Source organism: Manis pentadactyla, chromosome 3, assembly GCF_030020395.1.
Source record: "Manis pentadactyla isolate mManPen7 chromosome 3, mManPen7.hap1, whole genome shotgun sequence".
Lineage (NCBI taxonomy): Eukaryota > Metazoa > Chordata > Mammalia > Pholidota > Manidae > Manis > Manis pentadactyla.
Genome location: NC_080021.1, coordinates 190,785,740 through 190,803,493, shown reverse-complemented (window position 1 = coordinate 190,803,493; position 17,754 = coordinate 190,785,740). Strand labels below are relative to the sequence as shown.

Sequence of the window (17,754 nt, the reverse complement as noted above, 5' to 3'; positions counted from 1 at the left end):
ATTGCAAAGATGAGAGTCAGAGAAGTGGCCCCAGGGAGGAGAAACAGCCTGGGTCCTGTGACTTTGAGACTTCAGATTGTAGGCTGATTTATCAATCTGGGCTAGAGGTAGAAGAGAGCTAGAGTTATTGCCCAGTACATTACTTATTTCTTGCTATAGGAGAGAGAATTTGTTAAGGGCTTTGAGAATATCCTAACAGAAAGGCAGGTAAATGAAAGACATAGCAAAAATACACTAAGCTGTTATTGCAGAATGCCTAGCAATTGTAATGCCAATTTAAAACAGTAGTGTCACAGGAAAGGAAATATCCTCTGCTGAAGCATCTGTTTTATGCCAATAATTTTCATGCAGAAATATCTATTCAAGCAGAAGGCAGTATACTTTCAAAAATTAACATCTATGTAAATTGCTAATAAGATTACAGATTCCACACTTTTCTAAAAATTACAATAATTTGCATGTCAACACTGAAGTCTCACAAATGAGTCTTACTTGTTCTTGTGTTCATATCTAAGGACTAAAAGCATTCAACAAAGTTTAAAATGCTTGCAGAGTCAAAGGCTTTGTTCTCTAAAGCAGTATTTCTTAAACCTTAATGTACATAGGAATCACTTGGGGATCTTATTAAAATGGAAATTCTGATTCAGTAGGTGTGGGGCCTGATGCTCTGCATTTCATCACAACCACTGTTGTTGATTGAGGGACCACTGTTTAAATGGCAAGACTAAATTATTGAGCTTTAAATTAAAGCTCAGGAACTTACATTGTTTTCCAAACTCATTAACTAAGCATCCTAATAAAACACTTAAAGTCTAGCAAATGCTTTTGTAACTATAAATCTTGCTAACAGAAATAATATTTAATAACCTTCTGTCTGATACTTTATTAGTTTCTGGTCCTCAAAGTCCCAAATCATTTATTTTCATGACTGAATTAACAACCTTAAAAGAGGACGATACAATAAGTATTAGATTTTTATCCATTAATGTAACGTAGCTATTCTTAAGTGAAAGTAATCTGTGTGCTGATGTTTCTGGAAATCATGCCAGAGAACAGCTGGGGGAATAGGAAGCAGGTCCTACTAAGGGCTCATGACAGTTCTTAGTGATGTAGAAGGAGGGGTTTGTGCTGTAGATTGGAAAGTCACTGCTGAGATTCCTTCTAAATCTGATCTGTGAATCATCACCTAGTGTTGTGCTCTTCATCATTACATAATTAAAAACAAGTTTTAATACAAACTTCATTCCTATTTGATAACATTGTTTTCCTCAAACATGTTAAAAATGTTTGTTGGTTATTCCCATTTCTGAACCTCTTTCCCCCATTTCTTGCCTCTAACACCCTTCCTCTAATTTCTTAGTGTATTAACATAATCTCCCCATTCCTTCACTTAGTACATATTTGAGTGCTTTTTGTGTCCAGATATCATATTGTAGTAAGTGATCTATGGGATACAAAATTGAGTAAGGTGCAGTGTCTCTTTTAAGGTACTCAGAGTCTCCTAGAGGAGGTAAGATAGCACAAATAACCTGAGTGAAAACTAATGTATTCCCAGCAGAAGAAGCTGTACAGTGAAGTATGGAAGCAAAAGAGTAGGACCCTTTTAGGAACTGCAAGTACTATAGACCCCTTCCATTCCTGGATTTGTGACTTAATAGGATTTGGGGTATTTGAAAGTGACCCTTGAATAACTTTTCTGAGTTACTCATTTTATTCCCTTGCTAAGAGCCTAGTGTTTTAGTCAATGCGTGAGGCTGGGGATTAGTTTAGCATTCATGTCTTAGTGCATCTTTTTTCTTCTCTGTTCACTTTCATTCCATTTATCATTTTACCATATGTTATATGGGAAGGCATTAGATGCATATTAGTAATTGAGGATTTGTGAAGAGCTTGTTACAGTTTCTCTCAGTTGCTAAAGGTCTGCTGCAAGTAGGATGACCATATAATTTATTGCCCAAACTGGGACCCTTTTGAAAGGAGTGGTGCTATTAATAATACTCCAGGGCAGCAGGCATTAGACTGGGTTTTTCTCAAGCAAGTTGGAATATATGGCCAACTAGAATGTGTGGTTATCTATAGTTTATGTTTTTGGAGAGTAGGATATAGATTGGGAAGAGTAGGTTGTGATTTAGAAAAGCAAATTTGGGCTAGTTTATGAATGATCCTAAATGCCAGGCTTAGGAATTGGCCTTCTGTACTGTAGGCAGTGAAAAACCCTTGGAGGTTTTTTTTGGGGAGAGGCAGAGGAACTAATGTATGCAAAGCAGCATTTGGAAAGATTAGTCTGGCCTATGTGGGCAGGTTGGATTGAAGGGAGATAGATACTCAATTCAGAGAGTATCATAGTAGTTCTCTTTAAGAGTGTATTTGAATAGTAACCACTTGAATGGTTTTAACGTACTGAAAATTGTTTATTTTTATAATTACCAACAGAGAAGTTTTAGTAATTCAATTCCAATATGTTATTACTAATGTTAGCTCATACTTCTGAAGGAGGTCCTGTTGGATTAGTGTCTTGTTCAGTTAATGTTTTCTTGAAGAGGAATACACTGGCATTTGGCAGTGAGTGCCAGAGCATTGTGCTAGTATTATAGCATGTACATCTGTCAAAATGGTAACAATTAAAATTGGGCCTAACATTAAGAGAGAGTGCCTAATAAAAAATCTTACCAAAATTTATTTCTAAAATCATTTCTTTTATCATGTAATCAACTTTTCATTGTACCTAATTTCAACTTGATGTCTAATCTAGAGAGAATTTAAATTTTTCAGTAACTTCCATTATGCTATCCTACGTTTTCCCTTTTTCTGTCCCCATCTTATGGAGTAGGTTGGACTTTTGAGAAAGAAAAGTGTTTTCTACCAGGAAACTCAAAGCTTCATGGAAGAGGGAATTAATCCTTGAAAGATTAATTATGCAGTAGTGGAGAAGAGGACACTCCAGGTAGAGCAAACCATGTCCCCAAAGAGAAGGAAGCTGAAAAACTGTAGGGCATACTTTGGGAAAAGCAGCAGCTGGCTTCTGGGTGGCTTGAAAAATGCTACAGAAATACAGCTTGTGCACTGGCGTCACTAGCCAGTTGGGTGGTCATGGAGGTACAGGGATATTTAAGGAGAGGAAAGCTTTTTAGCTCCCAGAGATAGTCCCAATTTTTAAAACCATTCAGTGGAGGAAAATATTCCTTACTTGCTGAAGAAGCTCATATCTAAAGTTAGCCTGTCACTTTATTAAAAAAAAAAAAAGGAAAGAATTTGGGTACACTATTTACTATTTCACTGTGTCTTTTTTATATGATTACATCACTAGACATACCTCAGACTGAAATGCTTAATACTTGGTACAATAATGTATGTGAAGGGAATTATCTGATGAATTATGGAAGATGGAGATGCTTTTCAGTTTTCTTGACAAGAAAATGAGTTATAGAGTTAAAGAGAATGACCAGTTTGTAAAATATTTCACAAGTTTATATCTTTTATATTTATATGTATTGTCTAAATATTCTATCATTAGAGGCTAATAGTCTCCATGACTATCAAGATCTTCTATTCAAAATTTCTGTATGTTTTTGTTGTTTCTTTTTAACAATTTTTAAATTTATTTCAAGTCTAAATTTAAAAAAAATTAATGATTACCCTCCTTCCTTCCTGGTTTTGAGCTCCTAGTCTTTATTTTACCTAAGTACTAAAGCATTTGACACATAAAGATGTTTCCTGAGAGAATCTTGTTTTGGCTTAGGGCTGACGTGAAAAGAAACTATTTGTTACCCTAGTGGAGCTTGCTAACAGTTCAAATAAACAACCTGTGTTTCCTGTCATGCTGCATAATAATTGAAATGTAAATAATGAAACACCTACTTACACCCTGCAGGGAGGAGAGCTTATTGGGTCAGACCGATTTCTAGTTTGGGCCTTCTTAAATACAACTGGTGGCAAAATGCGCCTTATCAGATGTATGCTTATTATTAGCACAGTATTTCTTCAGTAATACTTATGCTATTTAATGTAGCCAAATTGATCATTGCCTCATTTTAGTTATTACTTAGCATATAAATATTTTTGCTGTGTAAATATTTCAAAGTAAAAAGCAATTAAATTTAGAATATATTTTTCTGTAAACACATTTTGATAGGCAATAACTGACTCTTCAAAAATGGGCTTCCTTGGTTATACAGTTGAAGATAAATATCTGTACCTATTAACATTTTTCTTTGTCCTTACTGATGTAGACAGGGATTGAACAAGAGGGACTCCATTTTGGAATGAGCCTCTGTCTCAGGATGTGTACCTAACTTGAAACATATTCTTAGAAAGGGAAGGGAATAATTATATTATGTAGGGGATAGACATAGTTAAATGGCACATAGTCTATCACCTGTAGATTAGACTAGCACCTGATCAAGTGCAAGTTTTAGGTTAACTTGATCTGTGAACATTTTTTATTAGCATTCTTTTTCTGAAAGTCTCTGTTATAGGGTATCAAGAGAAACCTTTTGACTAACAGACTCTGAGATTATAAACTGACGTCTGTTAAACGTCAAAGTAGTGCCTCACGCAGAGACATATTGGCATGAAAATATCAAGAAAGGTCAATGATTTTCATACCTCTTAACTCCTGAATCTTCAAAGACTGTCTTTGTAAACCCCACACTATCTCCTTTCAGTCTTTGTGTAGTCTCCCTTGTATATCTCTAATAAACCCTGCCTACTTAATTTCTTTCGAGTTAAGTGTTCATTTCTGTAACACTGAAACTCAAGAACCTGGTCTTTTGAGGTCCAGTAACATTACCACTGCTACTAGTTTGAGAGCATCTTGAGGCAGGGTATACCATGCCACATGCACTTGTGCCTTCAGGAGCTAGTGAATCCTCTATAAATGACTGTCGATTTATTTAATGACTTGACTTTGATAATGACCGACTTCATTGCTTTATGATAATATTTTGCATTGTCTTCTTGAATTTTTCTTCAATATACAATCTACTTGAAAATCTTGTACCAATGTACTTGGGCTTGTTAAAAACAAAACAGTAGGCCCTAAAGAGTCGCTTCTGCTAAGCCCCACCACATCATCAAACCTAGACTTTATATTTTCAGTTCTTCCAGAAATGGAAGCTTAAACCAATCAGGAATTGCCTGATCAGCACTCATTAAGTAATATGCCTAATAGACCCGTGTCATCCCCTAAAGGAAAGTAACTTTGTAATAACCAACCCAATTTTTTTACCTGGTAAAGCTTCCTTGTTCCCGCTCCTTCTGCCTTTTGTTTTGTACAGCTCCTCAGGGTTCCTGTCTGTTAGACTGGATGCTACCCCATTCAAATTGTTTTTACTCAAATGAACTTTTGAATTTTTAAATATGTCTCAGTTTGTCTTTTTAACAGGTTACACAGTTACCTAGAGCTGGTCATACATTGATGGGACAAGGATCTGTTAATTGAGAATATGGATTATAAGTACTGACTAGTGTCCAGTTAAGTTTTGAGGTGTTGGAAATATGAAATTAGTTACATGCATCAAATATACAGAGATTTAAAATTCTCTAGCTTACTTTTAATTGAGTATATCTATTGGTTGCTAGCAGAAATAGCAGCCAGCTATTGGCTACACTATTATGGTAAGTTGAAAAAAAGACTAGTGTTATTCTTAGGCTTTTTCTAAGAAAGGAATAAATTTACAGAAATATTTCAAATAATAAGCTGGGCTTATTTACATTCCAGCATCAACATGTCTCTTTGTGGTAAATTTTAACATTTTTGAGTTATAACTGTTGTCCATGAAATGGGTGGGCAAAGGAGTCGTCTTTAGTACCTTTATCAGGACCTGACATTAGTTGTTAGCCAATACAGATGTCACTCAGCAGTTCAGTAAATGAATTTTCATATACAAACTCTGGTTTGTACAAAAGCTGCCCAGGCATTAAACACATAGTATATTAAAGATGGAACCTAAAAATAAAATAAATACACTTAAATATTGCTTTTTAAAATAAGTAAACAGTTGTTAGGTTAGTTTAAAATTGTATCTTTGTTTTGCAGGTGGCAGGCTGAGATTTTCTTAGGGTTTCAGAAACATTAAAGTGGAAGCAAAATATTCTTATTCTCTTTTTAATAGCCTCTCACTTAACACATTGCTATCACCCGTAAGTGAAGAGGAGGCAAGAAGGGCTTTGGGTTTATAAAAAAATTTGTAAAGTCTTTCTTGGATTATTCTTTTCATTGTTCCAGCCTATCCTAGAAATACGGTGGGAAAGAAACAGCAAATTTAGTGTTGGTCTTATATTCGTCCAAAACTGATGATTTTTAGTCTGGTGATTTTTGTTGTGCTGGAGAGACAAAGTTGTTGAAAGTATTAGTTTAACTGAGTAAATTCTTTGTTTCTTTTTAGTTGTTTAGAAACAATCTCTTTTATAGATTTGGAAGTATAGAAAATCTTATTTGACCAGGTTCCAGGCTTGAGAAGTTCGTACTTCTGTTTCATTGAAGGGTTAGAATAGATAATAAGATAAAAACCAATTGATGGATGATTTTGTAAATAACAAGTGACACCAACTTTATTCATAATTTTCTTTCTGGACTTTTTCTTCATTATTTGTCTTTTGTGAAAACATTTATTAATTTCACATTTTTAAAATTTCCAGGTAACTTGGGTTTTTACTCCGGTAACAACTGAAATAACAAGTCTTGATACAGAGAATATAGATGACATTTTAAGTAAGTACCTTGATATCTTTAAAGTTTATATACAGAAAATTAAGCCTCAGTTATCTAGAACAGTTAAGGAGCTGGCATTCTTATCAATTCCATGGTTTACTAAACTAGCAAAGCACTTTTGGTTTTAGTTTTTACTAAAATTTCTTAATATATATAAGGTTACTTTCCTGTGTTACAAGTAAAAGTTTAGTCCTGTTTTATTTCTTTGCCTTATCATAAATACCACTCTTAACAGTTAATGAATTATTTTGCCAAAGCCTATTTACAGGTCAAAAGTTTCTGCTGTGCAGTAGTGAATGTTGATGACCTTATTACACCACCTAGAAATGTTTTTATCTTTTTAAACTTTTAACTAAATCACCTAGTCTGATCTCTTATTGTCACTGGTCAACCAACTAAGTAAGCCAAATGTTTCCTGAATGCTTTGTTTACTGGCAGTGTAATTGTAGATACAATTAACTTGTGGTAAAACATTTCTTGTTTGTAAAAAGTAGTAGAGGGAAGGTGAAGACATGGTTGATAGAAAAATCACAATTTAGGAGATATAAGAAAGTGTACAGTGTGCATAAATGATTTCTTTTTCTTGTTTTTAAGCACTCCATTTCACCCATTGGTTTGAGCATAACAAAACCAAAAATAATAGAGATAAAAGGTTTTACTCATTGACATTCATACTATGTTTTGTGTTCTTGGAACTGGTTTTAAATGTTAAGTCTATTCCTACATTGTGGGATCTCTTTAAAGCAGTGTTTCTATAAACTTCAGCATATATCAGTCACCTAGAGGATTTACTAATAATATCTATATTGTTTGGCCTAGCCAGCAGTTTCTCAGAGAAACTGCTAGACTGCACCTAAGAATTTGCATTTTTACAAGTTTTAGGTGATTGTGGGTGCTGCTGGTTCAGGGTCCGCAGCTGGAGAACCACTGCTTTAGAGTGAAGAAGCAAGTGAATAAAAAGTGCTCTGGGTAAAAAAGGAAGATGTGATTTGAAACTCACATGTTTTCACTCTTTTCATCTTCCAAATTCTAGAATATTTTTGTCTTTTATTTTTGTGAGTACTTGAGGAGTTGAAGTCTCTCTGTATTAGATTTAGGTGAAAGGAATAAATATATCTTTCTCATGTCTTCATATCTGTGTATGCAAATCATAATTATTTTTGCAACAGAGCATAACTGTTAAATGGAAAGGAACTGGAAAACTACATTTTCTACAACACTGTTAGTTGTAGATTACTTGATGCAGCTAGGTGAGATTTAGAAACAGCTGTTTCACAGGTCTCTTCTGTGAAATAGGACTTTACTTGCAGAGCTAATTCTCAGATTTCCATGTATAGAAGATCAAAAAATGGATTATTAAAATTCAAATCATTCCACTTAACGTTTTATGAAGAGTAGGCTGTATGGTAGACTATTTGCTTGATCTGGGTTTGATTTCCCTTTTTGCTTTATATTTATTCAATGAAGGTACAAAGATAGAGGATACAGAGAAAAGGAACAGAGACTCCCACAAATTATATAAGCCATCCATGACTTGTATGTATGGGTTTCTGAGTGAGAGGTCACTTGTTGGGGTACTTTTAGTGGGCCTTTTATAATGGGAAAAGATCATGATGAAAACCGTATCTTTAATTATGTCAAAATTATATAAACACAAATAACTTAGATTGTTCGGTTTTATTTTTTAATTTCAGACAATGCTGATGTTGCTTTAGTAAATTTTTATGCTGATTGGTAAGTAATAATCTTACTTTTATTTAGTTTTTGTGTAGGGGGATTGAATCACTTAGTGTTTTGTTTTTTTTTTAACATGCTAAAGGTGAATTTTTCTTTGCTAGAAAAGGGTGAGAGGGGAAGTCTTTTTTTTTTTCTTGTGAGACAATATTCCATACACAGAATCAATTAAGGTTCATTTACAAATGACACAGCTTAATCTGGTGAACATTTTTGTTTTAAGAGAAGTATACAGGATTCCTTTATCGCACATCTTAAAAGCAGATAACATAAAAACTCAGATTCACTTACACACACATACATACACACACACACACACACACACACACACACACACACACACACACAAAATTACACACTGCAATTGTCTATTTTCCCTGACTAAGGAAATAGGGCAGTGTGTGGAGGTGAGGATGGGGATGTGGCAAGTTTAGAAGGAAAAATAATGTTGACGTTTTTAAAAGCACATGCCATCCACTACTACTTCTACGAAGTCTACTTTTTTTTACTGTCTGAGTGAGATTCTATCTTATGTGTTCATGTAGTACCCTGTGTACCACTTTCTTTTTCCTAATAAATTGTTTTGTCTTTTATCTTTGTGTCCTGACAGATAAATGCTGAGGGCAGAGATAATGTCTTACTCAGTATTCCCAGCATCAAGAACTAGGGCATAATGTGTAGTAAATGTTAAACAATGTGGCATGGGAATAGGAAGAGGAAGCTTCAGCTGGAGAGAAGTTTGAAACACTCATGTAATCCTTATTCCTAGACAATCTATCTTATTTGACCCTTTGAGGCTTACAAACTACTGGTTGCTCCTATTCAGCTTCAGGCCACAGTCATGCAGTTTACCTAGGTTCTTGTGACAGCCTCCTAATTTATTTTCTGTGCCTCAAGTCTTACCCTTTCCATTCTCGTATCTACAAAGTAAGCCAGAGTGGTCATCACTAAAGAGCAAATTGAATTTGTTTGACTTCATCTTAAAACCCTTAAATAGTTTTTCATTAAACAGGTAAGTCCTTACCTTCTTCCTAGAAGGCCCTTTTGACCTGGTTCCTTCCTGCCTTCTGCAGCTACATCTCTTGCCTCTTACCATTCCCACATTCTGTTCATGATACTGAACGTTTTTGAGTTTCTGTAGTTTTCATTGCTCTTTCATCTCTAGACCTTTGGTCGTAGTATTTTCTCTGCCCAAATGGATCACTGTTCTCTCACCCACTTATTTACCTAGTGAAGTCTTCATCATCTTTCAAGTCTTAGATTAGATGTCACCTTCTCCAGGTCACCTTTCTGGATCAGTATGCTATCCCTATGCCTAAGTCAGGTTAGGAACTCTTTTTCTATCTTTCTGTGACACCTGCACTTACCCCATCATAAGACATGTTTGCTGCAGTTTAGTTGTTGGCTCCCTACTACCATTGTTATCTTTGTGAGAAGTTACCATATCTATATATTTTTGACATTAATTCCCCAAGGCCTTTACATAATGCCTGGCAGAGAAGTACATAATAAATATGTACTGAATGATGTATAGTGTAGTAGTTAAAGAAGACTAAAATGTTGAAGATACACAGAGAAATACCATTTATGAAATGTATAACAAAGGTAACATTTTCTAAAGTTAATTAGGTTTGTCCAGATGTAACAATAGCCACAAATATATTACAAGATTATCTAGTCCAATCTACTTTAGAAGTAAAACTAAGACCCAGAGGAGGATTTTCCCAAGGTTACCTGATTAGATTATGGCAGAGTTAAAACTAGAATGAGTTCTCTTTTAAAAAAAAAATTTTTTTTTAAGGTATCATTGATGTACACTCTTATGAAGGTTTCCCATGAAAAACACTGTGGTTACTACATACATGAAGTCACTGTCCATAAGTATAGTAAGATGCCAGAGTCACTACTTGTCTTCTGTGTGCTACACTGCCTTCCCTGTGAGCCCCACACACCATGTGTACTAATCATAATACCCCTCAATCCCCTTCTCCCCCACACCTCCCCTTTGGTAACCACTAGTCCCTTCTTGGAGTCTGTGAGTCTGCTTCTATTTTGTTCCTTCAGGTTTGCTTCGTTGTTACACTCTACAAATGAGGGAAATCGTTTGGTACTTGTCTTTCTATGCCTGGCTTATTTCACTGAGCATAATACCTTCTAGTTCCGTCCATGTTGTTGCAAATGGTAAGATTTGTTTTCTTATGGCTGAAGAGTATTCCATTTATATGTAACATCTTTTTTATCCATTCCTCTACTGATGGACACTTAGGTTGCTTCCATATCTTGGCTACTGTAAATAGTGCTGCAGTAAACATAGGGGTGCATATGTCTTTTTGAATCTGAGAACTTGTTTTCTTTGGGTAAATTCCTAGGAGTGGAAATCCTGGGTCAAACGTATTTCTATTTTTAGCTTTTTGAGGAACCTCCATATTGCTTTCCACAGTGGTTGAATTAATTTGTATTCGAACCAGCAGTTTAGGAGGGTTCCTCTGTCTCAGCATCCTCACCAACATTTGTTGTTCCTAGTCTTTTTGATGTTGGCCATCCTGACTGGTGTGAGGTGATATCTCATTGTGGTTTTAATTTGCATTTCTCTGATGATTAGCGATGGGGAGCATCTTTTCATGTGCCTGTTGGCCATCTGAATTTCTTCTTTGGAGAAGTGTCTGTTCATATCCTCTGCCCACTTTTTAATCAGGTTATTTGCTTTTTGGGTGTTGAAGCATGAGAGTTCTTCATATATTTGGGATGTTAACCCCTTGTTGGATATGTCATTTACAAATATATTCTCCCATACTGTAGGATCCCATTTTGTTCTTCTGATGGTGTCCTTTGCTGTACAGAAGCTTTTTAGTTTGATGTAGTCCCATGTGTTTATTTTGCTTTTGTTTTCCTTGCCTGAGGAGATGCGATCAGGAAAAAGTTGCTCATGTTTTTATTCAAGAGGTTTTTACCTATGTTGTCTTCTAAGAGTTTTATGGTTTCATGACATATACATGTCTTTGATCTATTTTGAGTTTACTTTTGTGTATGGCGTTAGACAATAATCTAGTTTCATTCTCTTACATGTAGCCGTCCAGTTTTGCCAACACCAGTTGTTGAAGAGGCTGTCATTTCCCCCATTGTATATCCATGGCTCCTTTATTGTGTATTAACTGAGCACATGTATTTGGGTTTATGTCTGGACTCTGTATTCTGTTCCACTGATCTATTGGTCTCTGCCAGTACCAAATTGTCTTGATTACTATGACTTTGTAGTAGGGCTTGAAGTCTGGGATCCCCTCAGCCTTATTCTTCCTTCTCAGGATCGCTTTGGCTACTCAGGGTCTTTGTGGTTCCATATGAATTTTCGAACTATTTGCTCTAGGTCGTTGAAGAATGCTGTTGGTATTTTGATAGGGATTGCATTGAATCTGTAGATTGCTTTAGGCAGGATGGCCATTTTGACAATATTAATTCTTCCTATCCATGAGCACAGTATGTATTTCCATTTATTGGTATCTTCTTTAAGAGTGTCTTGTAGTTTTCAGAGTATAGGTCTTTTACTTCCTTGGTTAGGTTTATTCCTAGGTATTTTATTATTTTTGGTGCAATTGTGAATGGAATTGTGTTCTTGATTTCTCTTTCTGCTAGTTCATTGTTAGTATATAGGAATGCAATAGATTTCTGTGTACTAATTTTGTATCCTGCAACTTTTCTGAATTCTGTTATTCTAGTAGTTTTGGGGTGGATTCCTTAGGGTTTTTTTATGTACAATTTCATGTTATCTGCAAACAGTGACAGTTTAACTTCTTCCTTACCAATCAGGATGCATTTTATTTCTTTGTGTTGTCTGATTGCCGTGGCTAGGACCTCCAGAACTATGTTGAATAAAAGTGGGGAGAGTGGGCATCCTTGCCTTGTTCCTGATCTTAAAGAAAAACTTTTAGCTTCTTGCTATAAAGTATGATGTTGGCTGTGGGTTTGTCATATATGGCCTTTATTATGTTAAGGTACCTGCCCTCTATACTCATTTTGTTGAGTATTTTTATCATGAAATGGATGTTAAATTTTGTTGAATGCTTTTTCAGCATCTATGGAGATGATCATGTAGTTTTGGTCATTGTTTTTGTTGATGTGGTGAATGATATTGATGGATTTTCGAATGTTGTACCATCCTTGCATCCTTGGAATAAATCCCATTTGATCATGATGGATGAGCTTCTTGATGTATTTTTGAATTCGGTTTGCTAATATTTTGTTGAGTATTTTTGCATCTATGTTCATCAAGGATATTGGTCTGTAGTTTTCTTTTTTTGTGGTGTCTTTGCCTGGTTTTGATGTTAGGGTGATGCTGGTCTCATAGAATGAGTTTGGAAGTATTCCCTCCTCTGCTACTTTTTGGAAAAAACTTTTAAGGAGAATGGGTATTAGGTCTTCACTAAATGTTTGATAAAATTCAGCAGTGGTAAAGCCATCTTGTCGAGGGGTTTTGTTCTTAGGTAGTTTTTTGATTACCAATTCAATTTTGTTGCTGGTAATTGGGCTGTTCAGATTTTCTGTTTCTATCTGGGTCAGTCTTGAAAGGTTGTATTTTTCTAGAAAGTTGTCCATTTCTTCTAGGTTATCCAGTTTATTAGCATATAATTTTTCATAGTATTCTCTAATAATTATTTGTATATTAGTAGTGTCCGTAGTGATTTTTCCTTTCTTATTTCTGATTCTGTTTATATGTGTAGGCTCTCTTTTTCTTGGTAAGTGGCCAGGAGTTTATCTATTTTGTTTATTTTCTCAAAGAACCAGCTCCTGCTTTCATTGATTCTTCCTATTGTTTTATTCTTGTCAGTTTTATTTATTTCTTCTCTAATCTTCATTATGTCATTCCTTATGACTTTGGGCCTCATTTGTTCTTCTTTTTCTAGTTTCGTTAATTGTGAGTTTAGACTGTTTATATGGGGTTGTTCTTCTTGCCTGAGGTAGACCTGTATTGCAATTTACCTCCCTCTTAACATGGCCTTTGCTGCTTCCTGCCAATTTTGCTGTGTTGACTTATTGTTTTCATTTGTCTCCATATATTGCTTGATCTCTGTTTTTATTTGGTCATTGATCCATTGACTATTTAGGAGCATGTTGTTAAGCCTCCATGTGTTTGTGGGCTTTTTTGTTTTCTTTGCATAATTTATTTCTATTTCATACTTTTGTGGTCTGAGAAGCTGGTTGGTACAATTTCAATCTTTTTGAATTTACCAAGGCTCTTTTTGTGGCCTAGTCTATGATCTATTCTTGAAAACATTCTATGTGCACTTGAGAAGAATGTTCCTGCTGTTTTTGGGTGGAGAGTTCTGTAGATGTCTGTTAGGTCCATCTGTTCCAATGTGTTGTTCAGTGCCTCTGTCTCCTTACTTATTTTCTGTCTGATTGATCTATCCTTTGGAGTTAGTGGTGTGTTGAAGTCTCCTAAAATGAATGCATTGTATTCTACTTCCCCTTTAATTCTGTTAGTATTTGTTTCACATGTGTAGGTGCTCCTCTGTTGGGTGCGTAGATATTTATAATGGTTATATCCTCTTGTTGGACTGATCCCTTTATCATTATGTAATGTTCTTCTTTGTCTCTTGTTAGTTTCTTTGTTTTGAAGTCTATTTTGTCTGATACAAGTACTGTAACTCCTACTTTTTTCTCCCTGTTAGTTGCATGAAATATCTTTTTCCATCCTTTCACTTTTAGTCTGTGTATATCTTTGGGTTTGAAGTGAGTCTCTTGTAGGTAGCATATAAATGGGTCTTGTTTTTTTTTATCCATTCAGTGATTCTGTGTCTTTTGATTGGTGTATTCAGACCATTTTTATTTAGGGTGAATATCGATAGATATGTACTTATTGCCATTGCAGGCTTCAATTCGTGGTTACCAAAGGTTTAAGGGTAACTTCCTTACTAACAGTCTAATTTAACTCACTTAGTATGCTATTACAACACAATCTAAAGGTTCTTTTTTTTTTTTCCTCCTTTTTCTTCCTCCTCTGTTCTTTATATATTAAGTATTTGATTCTGTACTCTTTGTCTACCCCTTGACTTATTTTGGGGGTTGTTGATTTGATTTTCCATCTGCTTAGTAATTAGTTAGTCCACTTACTGTGGTTTTATTTCCTCTGGTGATAGTTATTTGGCTTTAGGAACACTTCATCTAGAGCAGTCCCTCCAAAATATACTGTAGAGATTGTTTGTGGGAAGTAAAACCTTTCAGCTTTTGCTTATCTGGAAGTTGTTTAATCCCTCTTTCACATTTAAATGATAATCTTGCCAGATAGAGTATTCATGATTTGAGGCCCTTCTACTTCATTGCATTAAATATATCATGCCACTCCCCTCTGGCCTGTAAGGTTTCTGTTGAGAAGTTTGACAATAGCCTAATGGATTTCCCTTTGTATGTGATTTTATTTCTCTCTGGCTGCTTTTGGTACTCTGTCTTTATCCTTGATCTTTGCCATTTTAATTATTATATGCCTTGGTGTTATCTGCCTTGGGTCCCTTTTATTGGGAGATCTTTGTACCTCCATGGCCTGAGTGTCTGTCTCCTTCCCCAGACTGATGAAGTTTCTATCCCTTTTTCTCTCTCTTCTTCTTCTGGTACCCCTATAATATGAATATTGTTCTGTTTGGATTGGTCACACAGTTCTCTCAATATTCTTTCATTCCTAGAAATCCATTTTTCTTTCTGTGTCTCAGCTTCTTTGTATTCCTGTTCTCTAATTTATATTTGATTCACTGTCTCCTCTCCTTCATCTAATCTGCTTTTAAATCCCCCCACTGTATGTTTCACTTCAGATACTGAATTCTTCAATGTTTGTATCTCATTCCTGAATTTCTTCCTGAGTTATTGAATATTTTTCTTTAGCTCTGTGAGCGTGTTTATGATTTTTATTTTGAAATCTCTTTCAGGAAGATTGATGAATTTAGTTTCACTTTGCACTCTTTCTGGTGTTTGTGGGATTTTGGATTGAACCAGGTTCCCTAGATGTTTCATATTTGTAGGTGTCTCCTACTAGTGCCCAGAAGCTCCGTCCTCTGGAGCTGCTCAGCCCCTGGAGCAATGGCCAGGGTTGCAGGCAAGCAGCACTGGTGCCTATTGGGAGGAAAGAGGTCTTTCCTGCTTGCTGGCTACAATGTCCATCTCCACTGCCAGGGCTAGTGGGCTGAGCATGCAGGGAGAAGCCTCTATGGTTTGCACTTGTAGCTTCCATAGGTAGGTCCTTCCTCTGGCTGGCTTGGCACAATGTCAGGGGCAGCCGGTTTGCGAGCTGGTGCCAGTTGAAAGGCGCAGTAGGCTGAGTATCGTGGCGGGGGTGCCTCAGAGCTGCATAGCCAGCCAGAGGGATAGAGCGCCTGAAGCTCCTGCAAGTTCCTAACCTGCTGGGCAAAGTGCATCCTGACAGTTTTGTCCACCTGTCCTTTTTTCTGAGCAGCAAGCTGTGTGCACTCCTCACCCCTTTGGCAGCCCTGTTGCTGTTAGGAAGTCTCTCAGACTGCCCGCCTTTCTGTTGTCTCACAGTGGCAGGGTGTGGATCCCTGTTTTCCACAAGTGGCTGGAATCTCAGTCTCTCCAGGTATTCCGTCTGTCTTAGCTTTCCAACCCCACTAATCTCCAGAGCACCATGTAATGTAGGTTCATACCCTAGAGCAGATCTCTAGGGCTCGGTGTTCAGCAGTCCTAGGCCTCCACCCCCTCCCTGCTCTGTTTCTCTTTCTCCCTCTATTGAGCTTGGGTGGGGGAAGTACTTGGGTCCCTCCGGATCATGGCTTTGGTACTTTAACCTTTTCCCTGAGGTCTACTGTTTTGCTCATGTGTAGGCATTCTGCTGCAGCCTTCTTTCCTATTGCTCTTTTTTTTTTTTGCTATATTTTCAAAATATGTGTGATTTTGGGAGCAGATTTCTGTCTCACCTCTCACGCCACCATCTTTAATCCTCCTGGAATGCAGTTCTCTTGATTGAGGGATTTTGTGTGTTGTAAGGAGTAGAAACAGAACATGCCACTGACCTTGTTGCAAAAATTGTATTGGAAAATGTGGAGTAATTGTAGTTATTTGGGAAAACATAGCACCCAAAGAATAAAGTCATTCATGAGTTAGTACTGTTTTATTTAATTATAAAACTTAGATAATTGGCTGTAGAACTTAGACTTACACTGTGTGGCTCAAAGGCTAGATTTTGAGTTTCCTCTGAAAGTTGTGGTTGTGACTGTTTAAGAAAGAATTCTCTGATAAAATTGCCCAAAAATACTGATATGCCTCAGAGGATAATGAACTGGTAGGTACTTAGTAATGTTGTTATATGCCAGACTCTTTTTGTATACTGTTTTTAATGCATAGAACTACCCTGCAGGTAGGTATTATAATTTCCATTTTAGGTTGAGGAAATTGAGGCTCAGAGAGGTCATACGGCTAGTAAGTGGTGGAACTGGGATTTAAACTCAGGTATGTCTGACTCCAAAGCTTATTTTTTTTCTCCACTAAGTCTTACTAGTAAGTGCCCCCAGATTATCCCTACAAAGACTTTTACCCATTTGATTTTTTGTTAAAGGATTGCTTTAAGTAGTAGAATGGACAGAGAATTCAGAGGACCCTTAAGGCCCTTTTAATACATATATTGCTTTTGCAATGTTACTTTTATAAATAGATCTTTCCATATGTATGGATTCATGTGTATTAAGGTACAGTAATATTGCAGTTGGCCTTTTATTTTATCTTTCCTTTTCATGTTTTGGTATTAAAACTGATCCAGTTTTAAACATAAACCTTTCTTAAATGCACACTGGGTAGCAAACTGGACAATCCAGAAAGGAGAAGCTCTCAGTGTGTGTCTTTAACTTGCTCTTAAGTCAGGAATCTGTCCCCTGATTCTCTAGTACGCCATAGACTAAGTCTTCAAGACACCATTAATCAATTCCTACCCCTTGTACTCTTTGCCCTCCAGCACCCTATTTTCAGAAAATTGTAAGAACCCACAAACTCATAGTCTTAGCCTCTCCAGCTCCTCCATTTTGTCAACTTACTCATTTAACAGACATCTGTTGAAATGCTTATTAGAGTATATAGTCAAATAAGACACGGTCCCTGATGTCCACAGACCTCACCCACCTATCCCAGATGGGAGAGATTTAAGAATGCTAAAAGAGGAAAGAGCCACTTGAAAGCAAGATATTGAAGATACAGATTGTGTCTCCTTGGTATATTCTAGGACATCTCCTTAGGAAGTCAGGTGAGTGGGCTGGAAGAGATAATACAAAAAAAAGAAGTAGGGAGGAAGTATGAAGGTTGCATCCTTTCACAGGCTT

At 36.3% G+C, this 17,754-nt stretch overlaps 1 protein-coding gene across 3 annotated transcripts in view; it reads left to right on the top strand.

Annotated features, from left to right (window-relative positions):
• ERP44 (endoplasmic reticulum protein 44) overlaps nucleotides 1–17,754 on the top strand; it is a 91,852-nt gene that overhangs the window by 22,119 nt on the left and 51,979 nt on the right. The window contains exons 2-3 of one of the 3 annotated variants that reach the window (XM_036888436.2): nucleotides 6,640–6,712; nucleotides 8,407–8,446. The exons of 1 other annotated variant lie outside the window; for it this stretch is intronic. In XM_036888436.2, the coding sequence (XP_036744331.1) occupies nucleotides 6,640–6,712; nucleotides 8,407–8,446 (113 nt within the window). Of the gene's footprint in view, nucleotides 1–6,639; nucleotides 6,713–8,406; nucleotides 8,447–17,655; nucleotides 17,679–17,754 lie in introns of those variants that run through there. One more of the 3 variants, XM_057498889.1, reaches the window with a different exon arrangement.